The sequence below is a fragment of the Centroberyx affinis genome, unplaced genomic scaffold, assembly GCF_046629955.1.
Source record: "Centroberyx affinis isolate AG114_WGS23_722 - 3 ecotype Tasmania unplaced genomic scaffold, CSIRO-AGI_Caff_v1 ptg000910l_1, whole genome shotgun sequence".
NCBI classification, from domain to species: Eukaryota; Metazoa; Chordata; class Actinopteri; order Beryciformes; family Berycidae; genus Centroberyx; species Centroberyx affinis.
This window is the reverse complement of record NW_027279494.1, coordinates 153,042-175,045: the sequence shown is the minus strand read 5'-3', so window position 1 is coordinate 175,045 and position 22,004 is coordinate 153,042. Positions and strand designations below refer to the sequence as shown.

Sequence of the window (22,004 nt, the reverse complement as noted above, 5' to 3'; positions counted from 1 at the left end):
CACATGAGAATTAACTTTGCCTCTGACTTGAAGACTTTACTTCGCCTTCGTTAGTAGCATTTCGGCCTCAACAACAAATGGTGTGCTGCCTCCTGAATCTTAACTATCCTGATATTAAATTTGGAACCAAAGGATGCCTAAGATGCATAATCTTCTGTTTTTCAGTTTCTCTGTCACAAAGAAACACATCCAAGAGATCATTATACTTGCCAATTGTTGAACAATATTTTTAGATAAATAAAACGTTCAGGAAACTTTAAGGAAAATTGTTTTGGCACCACTATGGGTGAGCTGTACCCGTCAAACTAGTTGGGTATTCAATTATGTCGATTTAGGACACAAAAATGACCCAACTGTTTTAAAATCAAGTGTTGATTCTTACTATTACCATAAGTCCTTCAAAAGATCCTGTGGCAAACAATAGTAAAATGATATGAGTTGTGACACTTGTATCTTGAAAAGTGAAAAAGTCAGTTTTTAAAATCATATTCATAGAGCCCAATAACTCTTAACTAGTATGTGACAACATAGTCCTCTTATGCCTAATTTGAGGTTTTTGGACCCAGGAAGTATCCCCTAGTTGCAATTATCTGCCAGTTCTGAAATATGACTATAAGTCTAGTAAAGTACTAACCTTTGTCAAAAATAGCCTAAAACAGGCGAACAAGGATAAGGTCCTCTCCAGGGGCTCCAGAGGTGGAGGATGAAGGATTTTCGAGTTTAGAAATAGATCTGTGCCATTTGTTTGTCTAGATGAACATCTGGATGATGTGGGTGAAGGTTGTGCTCCAAAGGTGTGATATTTACATAGGAACCCTTACTGCAAATACCTTATGAACTCTGACCCCTGTATGAAGAGTTAATTTCCAAAACACTATATGGACATTTTAGAAAATACAATCATTACCTGAAGTTCATCATTCAATATCTCTAAATTACACAGGATCTAATCTGTAAATGTTTTATCATTGTGTAAGCCAATGACTTAAGTCACCCACTATCCTTTAAAAAATAATTTGTTTTAATTTTTAGCTATCAATCATTTTGTAACAATAGCTCCCATTTTTCAAACGGGGGATATCTCGTTTTGAAACAAAACTATTAATCTAATTCAGCCTCACAAGAACAGTATCAGTCCAATGACACTGACACAAAACGATTCACATTTCCAGATCAGATAATTTTACAGTGCTTAATCATATTTGCTCTGCATTAGATAGCTATTATTCTGTTCATCACAGGATTATCATGCCATATTTATTTGTAACAGGGTTTCAGAATGACACACTCATGTAAACACACACACACACACACACACATACACACTATCCCTCTTAAAGTGACTACATAGTTGTTGTTTTTTTGCCACCTCCATAATCTTATACAGCTTTGATCTAGATGAACAAGCAAAATCTTCAGGAACCTGGTGGGCGATGACATGCACTAAAATATAAAGGAGGGTCTGTGAACATTTGTGGTGTGAACAGTTGGCATTAACTGTCATCTAGTGGCCACTAGTAGAGTTGCGAAATACAGTACAGGCAAGATCAGCTTGGTACTTAGGATTCCTAAAATTGCATTCAGAATTTTTAAAGAAAGGCCATGGTGGTTAGATTCAATGATGCATGATTTAAAACCTTGACAGCCGCTCTGTCACCAATCATAAGCACCAATGCCACCATCTGCACCTCCAGTGTCTGCCTCCAGCTCTACTCTCACCTCACTTATATCCCTTGTCTTGTTTTTATTCCAAGCGATGGGTTGAACATTGCAAATCGAGACAGTGAACGCTGACTTTACTATTTCCAAGCTCTATATTAACCTCCCACACCCACACACGCCCCACACGCCTATCCATCATCCTTCCCTCTCTTAAAATAACTACTCTCCTTTTTGAATATATGATGGTGACGTATTTCTCTGACAAAAAATCACTATAATAACCCTATAGTGACTTATAGTGTAACTGTGGTACACAATAGTGGGTTTATAACAACATTATCATAGGCTACTTTATGGTATTTTGATCTCCTGTAGTGTTACTATAATATTCTTAGAATGTTCCTATGGGGACCTGTGGGATTTACTGTGATATTTGTAAGGTGTCACTTTAAAATGTATTGCAGTATTTACTGTCATCTCTTTTCGATACGGTTAAACCCTGACTGAACCCTATTTCACCACTCAGTTCACAGGAAGCAACTGTCTGGTGCACATATTTCTTTATTCGCATGGTATGCAATGCAGAGAAATTAGTGTATCACTTTTAGCTGACCACCACTGGGGGTGTCGATGCCGCATTCATGTGCTGTCGAAAATATTGGAATTCCGACTTTTAAAAAGGACATCGACGACACAGTAACGTGGTAACTTGTGAGAAAAAAAGTAGACATTTGCTATGATACCCGAGTTGCCTACATGTGACGTTTAGGGGGCGCAGGGTATATAATTGACACTGTATCGACAATTGATAGTATACGTGATATGTACAATAGCTTTGGGATTACTTTTATTACCTTTTTTAAAAATTGATTCTGCAGATCAAAGTGTCCCAAAATATACCAGTTGCCCACAAAATTTACCCATTTCACAGGGGTCTATTATGCGCGACATGACGTTTATGCAAACTACGAGAAGCACTTGAAGGCAGCAGGAGAGAGACGAGGCTACACTGTGTGAACTGCTGCTGCATTCATTGTGTGAACTCTTCTCAGAGTGAGCACACCCAGCCTGCGAGCTACCGGTGTTAATAGGCACAAAAATGTCGGGGAAGAGTTTTCGAGTTAGCGACGGGGATTGGATTTGTCCCGATAAAAAGTAAGCGCTCCTCAAGCATAATACAGATAGCTAATTTAGATATCGGGAGGTTAGAATTATCAGTGGGCCTCTTGTAACTTGCTGGCTATGCTAACAGGCTAACGTTAGCTAGTTAGGCCTCCTACCGTGTAGTTCATGCTAACATTAGCTAAATAAGCTAGCTACTCATGCTCCTTACTTCTACGTGCCTAGTGTAAGCAGAACAACCCTAGCGTACCCGTTTTGGATTTAAGGGTGGGGAGTTGCAGGAAAGTTGGAAGTTGCCAGTGTGTGGTGGCTTGTAGATAGCAAGCTAGTTAGCTAGGTAGCTTGCGTGGGCTTTTTTGTGGGATAGGACAAGCTTCTCAACTCTACGTTTATAGGTGTTGCTTACAATGTCGTAGCAGCCAAGTTGTCTGGAGAGTTTAGAGTCCAATTTAGATAGTCAGCAATATCAGGTTACGAGTTAGCAGCATAAAAACATTTAAAGTGACAGATAAACCAGCTGCAGTTGTCAAAACACAGGCCCGTTCCACAGGATATCCAGCATAAAGCTACAAGCTAACGGTGTACCACATGAAAAAATAATAAGATGACTTAGCTGGCCATAGTTGCATGGAGTATACTGATTGCATTTGCCTGATTGCTGAAACAACACACTTAATCCTAATCTGTGCCTATATTCATGTTTTATGTTCTTGCAGGTGTGGAAATGTGAACTTTGCTAGAAGAACTAGTTGTAACAGATGTGGCAGGGGTGAGTCATTCTGCTCTGAAACAAGTATAGATTTTGCATAAGCCTGATGCATATTATGCAGCTCCTCTCGAAAAACTGTTACACCAAAGACTGTTCTATTTCCCACAGAGAAAACAACAGAGGCAAAGATGATGAAAGCTGGAGGGACAGAGATTGGGAAAACTCTGGCTGAGAAGAGTAGAGGCCTCTTCAGTGCAAACGATTGGCAGTGTAAAACGTATGTGATCATGGTTAAACTGCTTTATAATCAGGGTAGGACATCACCAGAAATGATGGTAAATTTTGGCAGTGTCTTTAAAGTATCAATATCACCAGTTCCTAGGCTGGTGCTTTTCCAAAGTCTATGAAAAAGCTGTTCTATTCAAATGCTCATTTCATCTTGTTAAAATTCAAAGGGACTGGTCAAATATTTGGAGTAGCATGTGGCAAGTAAAGTAGAAAGCTAACTTTCCACCTGATTGAAATACATGGTTACTTACTTCTTTAGCTGTAACAAAAACTCTCTAGTTTCACTTTCAGATGTGTTGGAATTCAATGGCTTCATTGTTTTTTTTTGGGGGGGTTTCTCATGAAGGTGTGGCAATGTGAACTGGGCTAGAAGGTCAGAATGCAACATGTGCAACACACCCAAATATGCGAAGCTTGAAGAGAGAACAGGTAACTACATGCATACTTAGTCTATGAGTTTGCAATTTGTCTCTAAATACTAGTTCTTCATTGCTAATTTACCCTTTTCTGTTTTCAGGCTATGGCGGAGGATTCAATGAAAGGGAGAATGTGGAATACATTGAACGGGAGGAATCTGATGGTGAATATGATGAGGTGAATATTGACTGACAATGAATCAGTAGTGTGATCAGAAGTTCAACATTTCATAGTTGATTCAGCCTCACCCAAGTCTATATTTGATGAATAAGCATACAGTGGAAGTCACGTTTTCTTACAAATGAATGACGAATATGTCACTGTGTCTTGAAAGCCGCTGATAAAAATTTGCATTGGCCCGGGTCAGTTATGCTGATAAGGATTATGCTCTGTCTCCCGTGTCACAGTTTGGCAGGAAAAAGAAAAAGTACCGTGGGAAAACCAACAGCACGTCTTCCTCAAAAGAAAGCGAAAAGAAAGAACCAGTGAAAGACGAAGACAACGAGGAGGAAGAGGAGGAAGAGGATGACGAAGACGGAGACCTTTCCAAATACAAACTGGATGTAAGACTGTCTGGTGGCTGGAGCTGTTAAGTTAAATAAACAAAATGTAGCACTGTGACACCTGCCAATGACAATATAGCATAAAAAAAAACCCCAACTCTTCTCTCTAGGACGATGAAGATGAGGACGGAGACGGAGACCTGTCGAAGTACGACCTGGACGCCAGCGACGAGGAGGACAAGCAGACAAAGAAGAAGGGCAGCCGCTCGGGTTCGTCCCGCTCCCGCTCGTCCTCGCGCTCCTCCAGCTCCAGCTCACGGTCGAGGTCCAGGTAAAAGGGTACAGGTCAAGGGTAACTCCAGGCAAAATGTCAGTATCAGCTCAATCTTCCTTCTAACTTACTGATCCACATCAATTAAATGTCCTGTTTTGTTGATTTGTTGTTTTCCGTTTTCTTACCCCCCCCCCCCCTCCCCTTTTGTGGTGTAAGAAGTGTTTTTATGTGCAGATCCAGTGATTTTCCTCGATAAGATGTAATTCATCGTGCGTTTTTGTTTGGCTTTTTTATTTGATTGTATACATTTGTAACGTCTACAACTTCAGATGGAAGGAATTCATATTGTTATCTTCAACGTAAAGCATTCTAGTTGTTCTGGCACTTTTGTTTTCTATCTTGTCCACATCTGATGGCATTTTTTGCATCCGGTTGTTAGTCTTTTTTTGTATTTTTTTTGTATTAGGCTAATTCTCTGCATTTGATTATCCTGTAGATATATTGTTTGTTAGTCAACAGTGATACTGTATGGCATTGTGCAAATAGGTTGTCTTTGTTACATTATTTCTCCAGATTAATGTGCAGTTTATTATCATGTCTGTGCATTGTCACATGCACCACGTAGCCACGGGTGTGTCCTTGTTCAGAAAATATTGGAAAAAGATGTGTTTCTTCTTTCAGGTCCCGTTCTAGAAGCTCATCCAGTTCCAGGTCTGGATCTCGCTCGAGGTCCCACTCCAGGTGAATGAGGTGACATGCACTCTCTCCCTTAAGAGAGTGTATGTATCTGGGCCGAAGGCTCCAGAAAACCACCTAGTCCTAGCTGACGTTATGAAAAGAGAGGCCGCACAGTGATGAAGTGCTATACTGCAGCCTCCTTTTTTTCTTACTAAAAAAAACGAATTTAAGTTTGGAATCAGGATAAGGCAAACTCCTAAGCTGTTCTACTGGTTTTCATTCACCTGACCTAATGTTTTCCAGGTTGAATTAGGCCTGACTATAAATACTGCAGATGTTCAGTAGTTCAATTTGACTAGCTGAAGTGAATTTCAATGTTGCAAAACCTCAAACCTCTGACTAGATATCTGGGGTTTTTATTTATCGAGCGTCTCTGAGGAGTGGTGCTGACTGTGCCCACGTAAGCCTTAATGTCACTATGTTTTAAAAAGCAAAACTCATCTTCAGCCATATTGGTTGACACTTTTATCCAAGGAGCCTTACAGCACTTTGGATAAAAGCATCTCACAGCACCATGAATGCATGGGTCAGCACTCTTATTCAGAGAAGCTTGATAAATAACTGCCCTGGTTAGGCTCTGCCTTGGCCTCACTGACCTTAGTGCTTGGTTTATCCCTCCAAAAGATCCAGCTCCAGGTCTGGAAAGGGCTCCTCTCCCCGGAAGAGGTCCCGCTCGCCCTCCTCCTCGCCTGAGAGGAGACAGAAGCGCAGTCGCTCCAGGTCCTCATCTGGAGGGAGGAAACGGAGGCGCTCTAGATCACATTCGTCCGAAAGGTTTGGGTTTCTGTGGAATACCACAATGGCGTACTCACTGATAATTGTTAGCCCTCCATCGCTTCGCTTTACGGGAGTTCAAATTTAGAGAAATGTCTTCACAATTTGCCACGTCATGATGCTTTTATACCTTGTGAACTTGTGCATGTTTCTAATGTGCGTAAACTGAATGTTAATAGTCAAGCCTGCTGACCTTGTTCTTCTTCCCCTGGTGTTTTGTCTGATTTCAGGCGCCGCGGCCAGTCCTCCGGATCCTCCCATTCCGGCTCCAGTTCAAAAAAGAAATAAGTTTAAAACGGCCTTTTAAAAACAAGAAACGGAACCATAGTACAAGTGCATGTTGTGTTTTACGAAAAACCACCAGATCCGTTCATTATGCTGTTCAACTTCATATAGAACATCAAAGTACACACATCTTATTTCCCTCAAAAGAAGAAAACAGTGAAACGACTTCTCTCTGTCTTTACCTGTCATACATGCTTCCTTTTTGAAAATCGAGTAGGCTACATCCCAGTCTGTGACGAGTGTGTGTAACTTTAGGTGTCCGATAAACTTATAAATGTCTGGTCCTATAAGAGAAACAGAGATATACTGTGAAGAGACTGTATCTCATTTTAAACCCACTCTGCTTAATATCTTAATGGCATTACATTTTATTCCACTCATTTTGGGGGAAACTGAAGTTTCATATAAATTTAGATGACAGTTCTTGACCTAAGGAAGCTTCTGAGATGGTGGTTTTACAAAATATGTTTTTCAAGACGGAATTTAAAACACATTACAAATGGTTTACTGAACAACCACCGTTATAGAATATTATAAATGTAGCCCTGAGAATTTTGGTCAGATTGTTTGATTCGTTGATATTTTTCTTGTTTTGTGTTGAAGGTAAGTATTTCTTTTTCTTTCACTTTTTGATATTCCTTGTTTAACTAAATGGCAGTAATTTCAACATTCTCTGGTTTGGGTTAGGTTTTTTTTTTCTCTCCTTAAAACTGTTGTGGCCTATTATTAATCACCATCTCCAGTTATTCCTGATAGCTCTGTCAAGACACTTTGGAAACTTTGGAATTAAATGTACAAATGACAGATTTCCATGCAGTTGAAGTAAAATGCAAACAGATCCAGATAGCAAGAATAAGTAACAAAACATATCAAATGATGTCCTCTTAATGACAGTATTTATAGAATGTGGCAATAGGGTCTTTTTGTTGGTTAAAAATGAACTAAAATGTACACAACATGTAAATAAAATCCTGTCGAACTACTTATTTCATTTTTATTCTTCATGTGTTGGATTTGCCCTAAAGTTGAGGATCTCGTCAGAAATCCATAAAGTTCTGCACCATTTGGATACAGAAGGTGACCGTTATTTCCCCCCAGTGTATTCCCTTGGGATTAAAACGTGTTACATGGAAATGACTAATAGGCCTACAACAGGGACTTTGTGTGTGTGAGAGAGAGAGAGAGAGCAGTGAGTTTATATTAGCCTAATGTTTTAATATTCTATGGTATGACTATAGGCTAATATCCCTATAGAGACCTATATTTACAGGTATGGTATGATATCGTTAACAGTTTTTATATCCTTCGTTACAGTAATTATACTTTTCTCAGTAAGGGCTACTGCAACCAATTACTACCATTTAAATAGGCTAGTATTACAGTTAAGTCTACCAATAATAAACGAGTTAAGTTTTTACATTGCCAAGTAGGTTGATGTTGCATTTGAAATTAGTTATTTTTTCCTTACCGCTCCTTGTAGACAGTATCTCGTTACAGTATTAGTAAACTTGATTAACGTTACACCTTCCAAATTTTACGGTAGCCATTGCCGCCTCTCTTATCTCACAAAATTAGGTTTACTGTTAGCCTACCTCTCCCGTGAATGATGGAGGAAACCAAGATGCTTTTGATCTCCAATGTTTTTGTCATTTTGCTTGGTGAAATCAGTGTAGTGGGAGTAATTCCTGCTTCCACCCGGGGAAACAACGTTAGGCTAAACTTCCCAGCCTTCTCTCATGTAAATTAGTTTAGCCTGAGAAGATGACGATCAGCTAATTCCAACGAAAACTACTTTGGATTTTGATGGGATGTCGCTCGTTTTGGATAACTCTGCTTCAAACTGACTTCAATAAGGGCTAAATATCCTATTAAAAATAATGAGTAACTGATTACTTTTTGAGTAACGAGCCCAAAAGTAGGTTCTAGATAAAAAACGATGGGACAGGAAGTTCATTTCCACACGTTTTGTGTTGCTGTTCTCGTTCTGGTCAACAGGTGGCACTTGTTGCTCCTGATAGGCTGAAGAGAGGGAGATGAGAGGGAGGGCCGACTTCACTGATGTGCTGCTTCATTGATGGAAAATCAATTACAAGGTACTGAAATTAATGACAGTTTCCACAACACACTCTTCCCCTCCAGGGAATCTAAACAAATGAACGAAAGATGAAATGGAGTCGACCTAGTGTGAGTGAAAGCAATTTTTATTTTATAATATAAAAATCCCTATATGATTATTATAGTAGCATTACAGGAGATAAAACATAGCTACCAGAAAGCATAATACGGCCACTATCAACTATATTGAGAAGGATACAAACACAAAAAAGTCACTATAGGAATATTATAGTGATTTTTCGTTAGTGCAAGACCACATGAAGTGACTGGGTTAGTTAAGTTAGTGTCTTCCTTAAACTATAAAGACAAATATTTTAAATGAGTCTATGTGAATCTAATTTAATCATCTGAGGCGAACAGTTGTGTGAGAAATTAGTTTATTTTTTTAATTTATTATTTTCGTCTGAATAAAACTGAAAGAACTCTGGGCTGACTGATGTAGCCTAGTGCAGGCTAAACTCAATTTACCCACTTTTTTATTTTGCAGAATAGAGTTTAACCACCTTCTTAGGCTGGCATAAATCATTAGCATATAATATGAAATCCACAGTAGCCTATCAAACTAATTAAAGTGAAATGAAAGGGGTCTTTTAAGAGGAAAGACATAAATTAATTGACTTTTGTACGTTTTGATGGTTGCTTTCCTTACTGATCACCGACATGTGGTCATGATTTACCATTTTTTTACTACTAGCATATATCACTGCTGTCAGACACTGAAAGCCAATAGTTCAGTCACAGTGTAGCATTTCCACCTGATTTAGCTTTGTTCATTGCACCATCTATAATCAGATCTAAGTCCGGCTGTCTGAATGCTCACTTGGCTGAAATGGCCCGTCATGTGATGATAATCTCTGGCATCTTGACTCGTGTGGGTGCGAGCCTGCATTTGTGTCTTACCAGTCAACTGAGAAATAGCTTCACCCATCCATAGTGTTGTGTACTGGTTAATAAAAATATGATCCAGTGGGTGACCATCACATGGGAAACACCCACAAATGCGAACAAAAATCAATTAATTTATATTTGTTTCCCCTTAAAACACCCCAGTTTGCATCCGTTTGAAACTACTTTCAATTGACAACGTTACATAATCAAAAGGTGGTTAACTCTATTAAATAAAAAGGTAAACTGAGTTTGAGTTTATCCCCACCCATACTCAAGAGAAATACAGTATATGTGGCATGTTTATATTAGACCTTATGCAGTGTATTTCTCTCGCCTCGGTGCGTGTCCGGGTAGTCCCGCCTCCAGCGAGTAAAGGCTCCGACGCGCTTTTACGCACAGCAGTCAATTGGAGCAGTTTGGAGCGGTGGAGGATGTCGGACACACACACTGGATATTTACTATATATAGGCTTATCCTCACCGAGAGGATGACTTCGGACAGCTGCGATTCTCTCGAAGACTGGCCAACTCCTCATGGAGAGATGTTGGACTCCAACGTCTCCAAACCACTGCGCGAAAGCAATGTCACCAAGAGTGGCAGTTGTGGATCCGTATCAGTGGGTTTCCCAATAACCATGATGATCACCGGCATGGTGGGCAACTCTCTAGCTCTTATCCTGGTGTATATTTCTTACAGAAAGAAGGAAAATAAGAGGAAAAAGTCTTTCTTGCTTTGCATCGGATCGCTGGCGTTGACTGATCTGTTTGGGCAGCTACTGACGAGTCCAATAGTGATATCAGTTTACCGAGCCGACCTGAAGTGGGAGCGCATCGACTCATCGGGCAAGTTGTGCGCCTTTTTCGGTGTGTGCATGACCACTTTCGGCCTGTGCTCTCTCTTCCTGGCCAGCGCTATGGCGATTGAAAGGGCTTTGGCGATAACAAGTCCCCACTGGTACTCCAATCACATGAGAACAAGTGTGACAAAGCAGACTTTGGCTGTCATATGGTGTCTTGTGTTGCTCTTTGCGCTGCTGCCCATCGCAGGTGTCGGGAAATACACATTGCAGTGGCCGGGCACCTGGTGCTTCATCAGCACAGGGGACAGAGAAGTCCCGGGCAATATGTTTTTCTCCATCACTTTCGCTGTACTTGGGATTTTCTCTCTGCTTGTAACTTTATCCTGCAATGTAGTGACTATCCGGGGATTAATTATCCGATGCAAAACAAAATCTGGCACGTCTCAGTCGTCAAAACAGTGGGAACGGCTCACCACGGAGACTGTCATTCAGCTGTTAGGAATTATGTGCGTCCTGCTTATATGCTGGTCTCCTTTACTGGTATGTTTTTATAGGCGACTGTCGCCTACACATTTCTTATAGCCTAGAACCAAGTTGCCTTGCACTTATATAAATGAACGGATGTGACATAGTAGACTGAAGGTGTCAGGTCTGATATATAAAATAACTCCAAATATTTTATATGAGTACTGATTTTTCGACTGTGGTAGTGTGTAAATGTCCAGTGACAACCCTTCTGCTAACATGATTTATTTAACAAGGCCCACTGTCATTATTCACAATTCCATGGGCCACTCTTAAGCCGGTTTTATTGTGAGCTGCCTGTCACATACAGCTGCCAGTTATAGATCTGTGTGGCTCTTTGGAGAGGTTTCATCTCCTGTTGGTAGCAGACAGCAAGAGGCAGTAAGTGCAGAAACTGTTGCCAAAATAGCCGACCATCGTATTTTAATGAAGTTAGTTTTCTCAGTCACTCTTTCAGTCATTCAGTTATTCAGTCAGTCAGTTACTCACTCACTCACCAACCACTCTATTTCTTTCACTCTATATTCCCCCTCCCCCATCTCACAAACACAAACTATACTACATAGGTATATAGTCACCTTCATGCAGTCCCACATGCTTCCTTTGATACGCTGATGCCATTTCCCATTAAGGGAGAATCCACTTAGCCGAGCCTGTTTGGGGGTCTGCTCAGTGTGCTGTGAGGTCATGCACTGTCACTCACATATCTAATAGTCTCACTGAGGATATTAATAGAAGCCACAGGACTGAGGCAGCGGTAGTGGTGGTGAGTGAATACGTAAGTGGCAAGAGTGTGGACATGATGTTAATTTTTTTTTTCTCCGAGCTGTTTGGTAGCTGCTCAGTTTAGACTTGCTGACTGTGTGTCAGTCATATTTCAGATACCAAGGTAACTGAAGAGAGTGGCCGCAAAATCAAAAGCTCTCAGCCAATTAAATGTCCATAAACTAGAAAATTGATTTTTTTTAGAAGGCTTCTTCAGTGGTCCATTTAACTGAATGAACATGGAGATGATGCACAACTCTTGCCGAGTCTAAAAATATTATAGCTTTATTAGACTTCCATTAAAAACATGACATTCCGGCCTTCATCGGAAAAGTCAAAGGCCTGACTTTTCTGAAAAACATGACAGGTCAAAACGTCATGTTTTTAATGGAAGTCTAATAAAGCTCTGTTCGTTTTAGACTGAGCAAGAGTGGCATGTTCTTTCATCTCCATGTTCATGATCATCTTGATTTTTGTGGTTGCACCTTGACTCAAGCTGGTGGACACGCTACCCTAGACAAAAAACATTTTACTAAATAACACAGTTTGTTCACATCCTTTCAATGCATGTAATATGGAACATAATGTAGTTATGTAGTCACAACACAGACATCCGACACGCCTGTTTTGGTACAAACGGCTTGCGACTGCCTCCCCTTGCAGGTGCTGATGCTGAGGATGATCTCCAACCAGATGTCCTCCCATCACTGCAAGCCGACGGCGGCCTCCTCTCTCACCCCCAGCCGCGATATCCACTTAGACTGTAACTTCTTTCTGACAGCGATCCGGCTGGCCTCGCTCAACCAGATCCTGGACCCCTGGGTCTACCTGCTGCTCAGGGAGATCCTCCTCCGCAAGTTCTGCATGGTGGCCAACGCCGTGTCCAACTGCTCCATAGATGGTGAGAAGGAGACCCAGGCGGCACTGGATGCCCTTAACAAGCAGAACCATGACAACAACAGCCTCCACAAACAGCAAACTGGTTGAACAGATCTTTGGATAAACCAGGAAGTGGTAATTTTTGTGACTTTTTACCCCAGACAGATTGGATGGATATGACGGATGCTGTCTGGGATGTGTTACGGGAGTAAGCATTGGAATGAAATTGCTTTCAGATTCGTCGACAGAAGGATATTGTGCAACTAGGAGACAGAGTGGTCTCTGTTGCAGCGTTAATGGGCACCAGCCAAGTCTGCTCTGTGTGCACTTGTTTTTGTTTTGCCTGAAAACTCATTCCATTTAAAGTCACCTAACCAGCATGTGGACGCATGACCTTGTCACCTCTCACTTCAGCAGCAGCGTGGGTGCCAAGAGATCTCTGTTGTTACTCTTCTCTTTTAATAAAAACAGTCAGCCAGGCTCCAGGATCCTGCCAATAGGTCTTTGGTTGAACCTTTTGAACACGAGTAACTCTAAACTGACTTCAAACTCAAAAAGATGCATCTCATGCTTTTCATTTTCTGAACCCATTTGTTGCTCTTAATAACATGAGGCTGCATGCAAAATCAAGGCTTAGTGCTTTTTGTGAATGTACATGAATTAAGAAACTGTAAATTGCTTGCAACTAGTTTTCATTAGCCTTGCCATATCTTACATGAAATGTAACTGTTTTGTGAAAAAAGGGATCACTCATTTGATAAAATGCAAATCCAAAACTGGAGCCAATTTTAAAGTATTACATCTAATGTTAATGATGATTGTAAGATTTATTTATTTATATTTGTGGTCAATTGTACAGTTACTTGTTTTTTTCTGTGCTGAATGCTGAAGATGCTACCTAATGGACATAAGCTGTCATAAATGTTAAACTGTGTGTGGTGTTTCCCGGTTCCTGCCGACCAATGAAATGTGAAACGTTTTGAGTTTGTTACTGTCCATTTTCCCCCCTGAATATGAAAGGCACAGGGCTTAACGCTTGGTGAATATTTGCGCCATCATGTTCTCAGCAGAATCCTTTAAAGAATTTCGAGGCTTTTGAATGCCAAAGAGTGCGAGGGACAGGATTGTGCATTAGTGGTGGCTAACACTGCCAGATCATAGACGGCATGGCGGATTGTGTTATTGAGTAATCCCTATGTGCTCTATGGACGCTGTTCCTGGCTGACTTTGCACCTTCACCTCTTTGATTAAAAGCGTTCATGAATGTGTCTTAGAGGGGCATGAAAAGAAATAAATTCCTAATTGCACAGTGGGTAATTACAAGCGCGCTTAAAAAAAATCACCAGCCAAATCTTTTCCCTATGCTGCTGATGCTACCTTTAAACATTATTATTACACTTTAATATCCTTTGACAGGTACAGTACTATTCCAGGAATCAAGGTATTAGTCAATGCTGTGAGAAAGGTTTGTTTTCCTTTGTGCCAATTGACTGAATGTCTTTTACAGTCAGACCACAGTTAAGAGTTAAGAGTGGCTGGCTCGCCCACAGAGAGCTGTTGGCAGGCAGTGGCAAGCCTTTCCTTTTACAGTAGTGTGAATAAGAGTTTCTTTGCATATCCCTCTGATACACACACAAATGTATTCAAAGAGGTTTGGTATCTTGCTCAAAGACACTTCGACATGGAGGTAAACAGCACCTACAGTTACACTACCAGTGAAAAGTTTGGACACACCTGATTGAATATACTATGTTTTTTATTACAGTAAAGCCATTTTGATCTAAAGGCTTATGCTTAAATGCTTGAAATGTGTTTCTTTGACAAATATAAATAGTGAAGTTGATGCCTATGTATGAATTTCTTTCCAAAGCCTTTCCAAAGGGTGGCTACTTTAAAGAATCTAAAATATAAGATAGTTTTGATTTGTGTAACACTTTTTTGGTCACTTGATAATTCCATTTGTGTTATTTCATAGTTTTGATGTCTTTACTATTATACTAAAATGTGGAAAAGAGTAAAAATTAAGAAAAATGTGGGGAAAAAATGTGGTGTGTCCAAACTGGTAGTGTATGGTAATTGAATCTATGATCTTCTGGTTACGGGACAGTCTTTCTGCCACCCCATACCTCTGCCTCCTCAGTACATCAGCCAACAATATGCATCAGATTGAAGTATGCTGTACTCTAACTCACTCCGCCTTACCACACCTTTAAAGTGTGAGAATACATACGATCTCAGAGATAACGAGCCTATAAGATATCTGTGTCTGAGACAGCCATCTGGTACATGTACGTTTTATGTTTTCCATGTCACTGATTACTGTTTATCTGCTAACGGAGACAGTACAGATGTCGAGTGTCTCTTTCAATGATTGTCAAACCGGTCTGCCTTAGTAACCTGCTCAAAGGCTTCACTTGGGTTGATGAATGAAAAGGAAAACCTTCAAAGAAACAATACCTTTACTTCAGTGTGTGTCTCTACTATTCAGGAGTGTTTTTGCACAGAAACAAACTATTCTTCTGAAATTAGGTTACATACGTGTTTATTCTTGAGCTAATTGCTTGCTGTGAATGTGCAATCAGGTCTACGTACCTTTCTTGTTAATAGATGTTATCAAAATTCTAATTTATTCTTTCATGGGAAATCAATTTCCTTAATTTGTATGTGATATGATAGAGTATTCAATTTAATGAAGGCTTGAGTTCATGGCTCGGCATTCAGAGTGCTTATTCCAAGCATATGTTCGCCTCATGTAGCAGTAAATGTACACTTTACATTCAGCAGTAACATCCAGGGTTACGTTCCTGCATTTACCACAGCGATTATGCTGATTCACAAGTTGGTGCGGGGTATGGCTGCTTTGGAGAGGAACCCAATTAGATTCAAATTGAATTTACGTCATGTAATTCGCTCAAATTTCTGTCCAAGAGACCCTGCGGCCTCCCACTACTCAACTGAGAACATGTTATTACGCAAAGGAACATCCTCTTAAAGCCATCTAATTGATCTTAAGTGTGGTTTGGACTGTTCCGGGGTGTTGCACTCACCTCGTAAGCTACTTGGGTAGGACCACAGTGGAAAAGAAAATGGAGAGATAATAATCCCCTCTTTTAGATGGAACAGTGTTGCAGTGCTCCTTAATGGATTCTATAATAGCCTACATGGAGTTTACAGGGAATGCTTTCTATGGTTTTGCAGTACACAGTGTGCTCTTATGAAGTATGAATGTACGATAGAACAAGGGCCACAGCACAGCAAGATGAACTCTGGTGTGTTGGCCCACAAGATGTAATCTTCAAAGATGAAGACATTTAATGGCTGCTTTCACTGAGAGGTCTGTCAGTGTTAATTTAATTTGCTTTCTGCTAGAGAAATCATATTGCAAGATTTGATTACACTTCAGAAAAAGCATACTCGTGAAGGATTTCTGCAGCAAAACGATTTCTCAGTAACTGGAAACCTTTGTCTGCATTGTAATTAAAGCTTTTTAAATGTCAAAGTTACACCTGAACCTTTTTATAACTGACAAAAGCATACCATGACTGCTGTTCAAGCTTTGCCTGTCAGGACTGTTAAGTCTAGTTTGCACATGTGGTTAAAAGGTCTTCAGTTGTGTGAGGAGCAGGCCAGTCGGCCAAGCAATTATCCACCAGAGTCTCCATCACTGAAGGGAGGGAACAATTACATTAAGTTTTTGAAAAAGGCTTTATTAGGCCCGGAGAATCCAGCGCTGCCAGCTGGCTCTGTCTTGCTCACTCAAGTCCCTCATGCATGGGGCTGATTTACTGGTTTGCCTCGTGAACTGATGAGTCACTTGACGTCAAGATTTCTAGAAATCTTGAGAAGATATCAAGATAAAAAAAAGAATGTCCTAGAAAACATGTGTAGCCGTTTGATGTTTTGCATTTGTGCAAGTTTTTTATCTAATTTATTTACCAGACAATATTTATTTGTATTTTTTTATATTTATTTTGTATTCTGATAATTAACTTTCTGATAATTAATTCAAGACCCTTCAAGAAAAAAACACTGTGCCATAATAATCACTCTGACTGGCTCTGTAACATGCATCTAACACATCTAACACAACATTTAAAGCTGTACTATGGGCAAGATTTGTAAAAATGTAAAAATACACCTTGTCTTATCAGCCTAAATCACAAAATGGGGCTGCAAAAGAGAAGAACATCCCATCCCCACTAATTGAGACCTTGTAGATTCACATATTTGCCCAAATGAAAGTCTGGTGTCTGGTGGTCACTTCTCAGCCAAATAAGTGACAATTAAAAACTTAAGAAACACAAACAGCAGTGAGTGAGCATTAGATCTTTTGCCTCTGATTCCTTTGGTATCTTTTGGTATGAAATGATCACAGTCCTGCCAGGTTGGTGAACATGAGCGAGCTGTGTGCAATTTATGGATATGATGATTTACTTATATGATGATCGGTTACTTCTAACTGCCATTTGGAGCTGCCAACATGCCATGATGCCTAGTGTAGCTTTTACACTAATAAACTTTGTTTGCATGGCCCTTTTCAAAAGAGAAACAAAGTGCTTCACAGAAAATAAAACATTAACAAATAAAAGCCAATAAGGATAAGAAAGTCAAACGTTAATTAAAATCAGGGTAAAAATTAATATTGGTAGCAAATACAACAGGTGAATTTCTTCTAGCGTTAGGTATGATGGCGTCACACGTGCATGCAATGGAAACAAACAGGTTTGGCTTGCAGGAGCCAGCGTTTCTCTGATGAATGTAAATAAATTCCTGATGGCTATCAGGAGATTTTTGTCTTGTCATTTTTTTTCTCTGTTATGCCTCTGCTTCTGAATGTTAAACAGGAGCGCCAAGTACTGTGAGGGAATTCCTTCAAACTCTGAACTCTGAGGCACGATTCTCAGATGAGGGCTATCTACACGCACTGTTTTTGTTTTTTGTTTTTTTGGCAGTGCTCTTGTTGTTTTCACCCTGTGTATAATGCTGTAAATTATGCAACCTTTTGTTTTGTGTAGGTCATGTGGATGTGAATAATTGTTTTTTCCAGATATCTCTGTCTTAGAGAGGCTTATATAACAAGTGTCCTTTGGGTACTTGAAGTCTTTGTCCTCTATTTATCAAATCAACATGCAATGCACTTTTGATTCATTTTCTTGAAATGTTTATGGCTTATGTGCTGGTGTACTGTTGGAAATTCTATTAAAGAATATGAAAATATTTTCTCAATCTGCGTCGGGCTTTTTTTGGTTCATGAAGCATGTTTTTTTCTTAAGGATTTATAAACTTTGATCACTGATTCCCTAGTACTTCAACACATGGGTGATGCAAGTCTACCTTTACATGGAGTGTACTTTTTGTTGCGTATCTGCTGTGTTTGTTGAGCCATCAAAGCCGACTTTGATTTTCATGAGCAACTCCTTTCATGTGTAACAAATCTTGAAAACAGAAAAATAACGACATGCTCATTTGTTTACATGAGAACTGTTTGAGTCAGTTCAGCCAACGCCGTTTTCTATGAAATTTTGACTTATGCTGCATGGAAATGACTGCTCCATCTGTCAATCATACACAGGCTGGTGAGCCAGTTAGCTTAGCATTGACAATGAAGCAATTAGGCCCGACAGAAAAACAATCACTCTCCTCTGAGTCTTCGATATTATTAATCAGCAACATCCTTAGACAATCTACAGCAAATGAAGGATGTTTTACATGCCGAGTGTTGGGTTATGAATATTACATGCAGCCCTCTGGTGAGTACGTTGCTCGCTTCGTTGTCTGCGCTGACATTGCTTGACTTATCAGAGTGATAATTTAACTGGGAATGATGCGACTGTTGTTCACTAGTAAGTGTTTTGAATATTGTGAATGTGTTGAATGCTGTCTGCCGTTGTGAAACGTGTACTGCTGTTTATTGGTGGCCTTGTGTAATTAGTTTCCCAGGGCACAATAAGTGGAACCATACAGTATGGTAAATTGTTGAATAAATCATTGTATACATTTTCTTTTGAGGTTTGAAGCATGAGCCTGCTGGCTATTTCTGCTCTAGCTATTCCTGCTTGATAGGCATGGTAACACTTTCAATATATTAATGCATGAGGTGTATAATACGAATACATAATACATACAAGACAAGCACTACATATTACATACAATGTACAAAAGAAAAAAGTAAAAAGCATGGAAAATTTCACACAGCTGCATCTGTGTTATCAATAATTTATCATTCGGCCAACGTTACAGAAACTGGATATTTACTGATGACACAAATGGATTTGGAAAAAACTGATAATGAGCTTTTCTGGGTGTAAATCAGCATTCAATTGGACCTCTGGAGTATGGCACTGTAACCTGATTTGATGAACTGATGAAGCCTCTTGGATGAGTGCTGAAACATCTTCAACTCTTCATTTTAAGCCCAGTGGATTTTGTTTTTATACTTTTTTTGACATCTTACTACCTGGATAACTGAAATGAATCTACACAGACAATTTGAGGTGACATTTCTGTCATCTTTGAATTTTGTTACATCTTTTCCAGGTTGGCAGTAAATCAGCAGTTTGGGACAGCAGGATTGTCAGTAGAAAGTCAGTCCCTGATTGACTGGGAAAATCTGGGTAGGGATATTGATGAGAAACACTATCCATCCCAGCAACCTGACCTCAGTAGGAGACTGGTTGTACTGGGCAGCTTCCAGGTGTGAATTAGTCTCACTGTGTAGATGTGAAGCTGGAAAAATTACTTAGCTGCGCAGTCAGCACACCCTGGATAAATAAAGATGAAAAAATAGACCTTCCCACTGCCTTATAGACAACATCTGAGACTAATTTTGGAGCTTTAATTCAATTAGTCCTGTATTGTGTGAATCACCTGCCTTTCTTTCTTAGCTCTGCACCCCATCCAGTCATTTTATTGCTGAGTAAGAGCAATACCCACATCAGATGAATAGTAGCGCAGGCATTAACCGCTTTATCGTCCCATTATTCATCACTGCTGAGCTCAATAGGCTGAGGATGTATATTTTATGAGGGAACCATAGACAAAACGGGCTTCTCTATGATGACACATGGTGCTGTACTGGTGTTGACTGGAAGTATATAGATAAACAGCATGCTCCAACAAAGCTGTGAAGCATGTTCAAAGGTGCAGACGGTTACAAGGAAGAATATATTAATGGATGTTGCCTGTAATAAACACCACAAATGTCTTTTTTTTTTTCAGTTTATTTCAGTTGAGGATGAATGAGGCGAAATTTGAAATGGCTTTTGAATTGGCCGAAAGAAAACAAGCTGGAGTCCCATAATGTGTGCCACTTTATTTAAATTGTTGTCTTTTTTTGTTTTTTCATTTAGCAGAAGTGCCTCTCTATGATGATAATAACAGGAAGTCCAGACACTGCATGATGGCTTACCCATTACCACAAAGTGTTTTAAATGTAAAACGCTGTCTGGAAATACATCTTAATAAAGGCGGCACTGTTTACAGATCTATTAAGTCTCATATTTTGTCTGGTCGATGGAAGTGAGCAGACTGCTCAAAACACAGCACTCAGACGATTGAAAATAGTTTTATCAAAGTTTGATCCTTGCCAAGAATGTAACTTCTGTAACTCAAATATTGCAAAAGGTGACTTCCATTTTTCATGTCTTCTTCCATTGTTTGACTGACAATCGCGCCGGGGGTTTGAAAGATGTCGGCGGACCACTTTCTGCTATTGTTTCTTTAATGCTCTCCTTCCATAGGCTATTCTGCTAAGAGAGATGAATGTCCCGGTACTCCAAACAACATAATTGCTCCTCCAGGGCCTCTCACTGAGGAGCGGAGGCATAGCTTTAACTGAATTAATCAGGTTGGTGATGAATGCTTCTGCTTTACCTCGCTTATGCTTTTAATGCATGCTTTGTATGTATGGACGAGGCCTGTTCTGCGAGCCTGCTTGGGGGAAAGAATAAGAGACAAATCCTGCAGTGTTTATCGTACTGCATGGCACCAGCGCCGCCGGGACAAAGTATCCTCCGCTTTAACAGGATCAGGTAAACAAGCCAAGGGGGTCAAAAGGTCGACTGATGCCTGCAGAGAATATCCAGCAGAGCGATGGACCTGAACACTATTACTCAGATTGCTGTGGATAATGTTTGGCTGAATGTCCCTAGGAGATGAATACATAATGTCCCCAAGCATAGTGTGTGTAAGGATGTTGTTCTAGCCAGTGGCAGGCTGCACTCACTGAATGACAATGAGGATGAATTGAGGAAATGCAAACATTGGACGTATATAACTATACTGTTTTCCCATGGTCAGTGGGTAGAGAATAACACTGCCAGGTTTAGAGATGTGATTCGAGGGCTGCATGGGTGAAAATTCAATATAATCATTTATTGCCTTTCAGTGGCATCATAGTGATGATATTGTGATTATATTTTGGGATACTATGAGACAATTCTGCTGTCTGAATTGATGATAACAAGCAAATTTTATTTAAAAATGAGGCATGAAACATTCATTTGAAAATGTAACTTTTTTTTTTTTACCTCACAGTCTTGTCTTGTCTTGAATGTTAAAAAGACTGAGGAGATGGTGTTTGACCCCAGGGGAGTTGGCAACCACAGGCCTGTGGTCATCCACGATGAAACCATCAGTAGACTCCTCATACAAATAGCTTGGTGTTTTTATTGACAACTCATTAACCTGGAACACCCATGAGGACAGTCTCTGAAGCGTAGAGTACAACAACAACTGCACTTCCTGCGTCGACTTACAGTTCATGGTGTTGATCAAAAATGTATGTTAGTCTTCAGGCAGTCTTAGAGAGCCTTATCAGATACGGCATCACAGCTTGGTTTGGTAACCTCTCCACGCAACTAAAGTCCAAACTGGTCCGATTGATGCGGACTGCATGGAAGATTATAGGGGTAAGACAGCATCCATCCTTGCAGTTTACGAATAGGCTACTCAAGGCAAGCCAATAGGATAGTTACTGACCCATCCCATGTTCTACATGCTGAGTATCAGCTACTGCCCTCTGGGAGGAGGTTCAGAGTCCCTTGTTGCAGATTAAATAGATTTAAAAATTCATTTAATTTTTTTATTGTGTCAGTAAAACTTTTAAATAGCGGCAGATAAGAAAAGGACGAGGCCAAGATGGACACTGGAGATTTGTGCAGATCTTTGCTTTAATTGATGTGTTTGTTTCTTCTGTTTGTCTATAGGTGCTTTTAGGAACCTTGCTGTATGTTTTTATTTACTAACATCTTTGTATGTTTT

At 40.0% G+C, this 22,004-nt stretch overlaps 2 protein-coding genes across 3 annotated transcripts; both read left to right on the top strand.

Annotated features, from left to right (window-relative positions):
- The first annotated feature begins 2,703 nt into the window (after positions 1-2,703).
- On the top strand, positions 2,704-7,754 carry zranb2 (zinc finger, RAN-binding domain containing 2). Of its 2 annotated transcripts, XM_071521653.1 has the most exons (10): positions 2,704-2,817; positions 3,501-3,553; positions 3,662-3,770; positions 4,128-4,210; positions 4,299-4,375; positions 4,606-4,761; positions 4,872-5,032; positions 5,657-5,716; positions 6,338-6,487; positions 6,718-7,754. In XM_071521653.1, the coding sequence occupies exons 1-10, from the start codon at positions 2,762-2,764 to the stop codon at positions 6,773-6,775; spliced, it is 963 nt and encodes a 320-aa protein (XP_071377754.1). In that variant the 5' UTR covers positions 2,704-2,761; the 3' UTR covers positions 6,776-7,754. The 2 variants fall into 2 exon arrangements, with proteins under 2 accessions (XP_071377754.1, XP_071377753.1); XM_071521652.1 differs by having other exon boundaries at positions 6,338-7,754.
- Positions 7,755-10,192: 2,438 nt separating this feature from the next.
- Positions 10,193-17,868, top strand: ptger3 (prostaglandin E receptor 3 (subtype EP3)). Its single transcript, XM_071521659.1, has 2 exons — positions 10,193-11,114; positions 12,528-17,868. The coding sequence occupies exons 1-2, from the start codon at positions 10,263-10,265 to the stop codon at positions 12,849-12,851; spliced, it is 1,176 nt and encodes a 391-aa protein (XP_071377760.1). The 5' UTR covers positions 10,193-10,262; the 3' UTR covers positions 12,852-17,868.
- Positions 17,869-22,004: the final 4,136 nt, after the last annotated feature.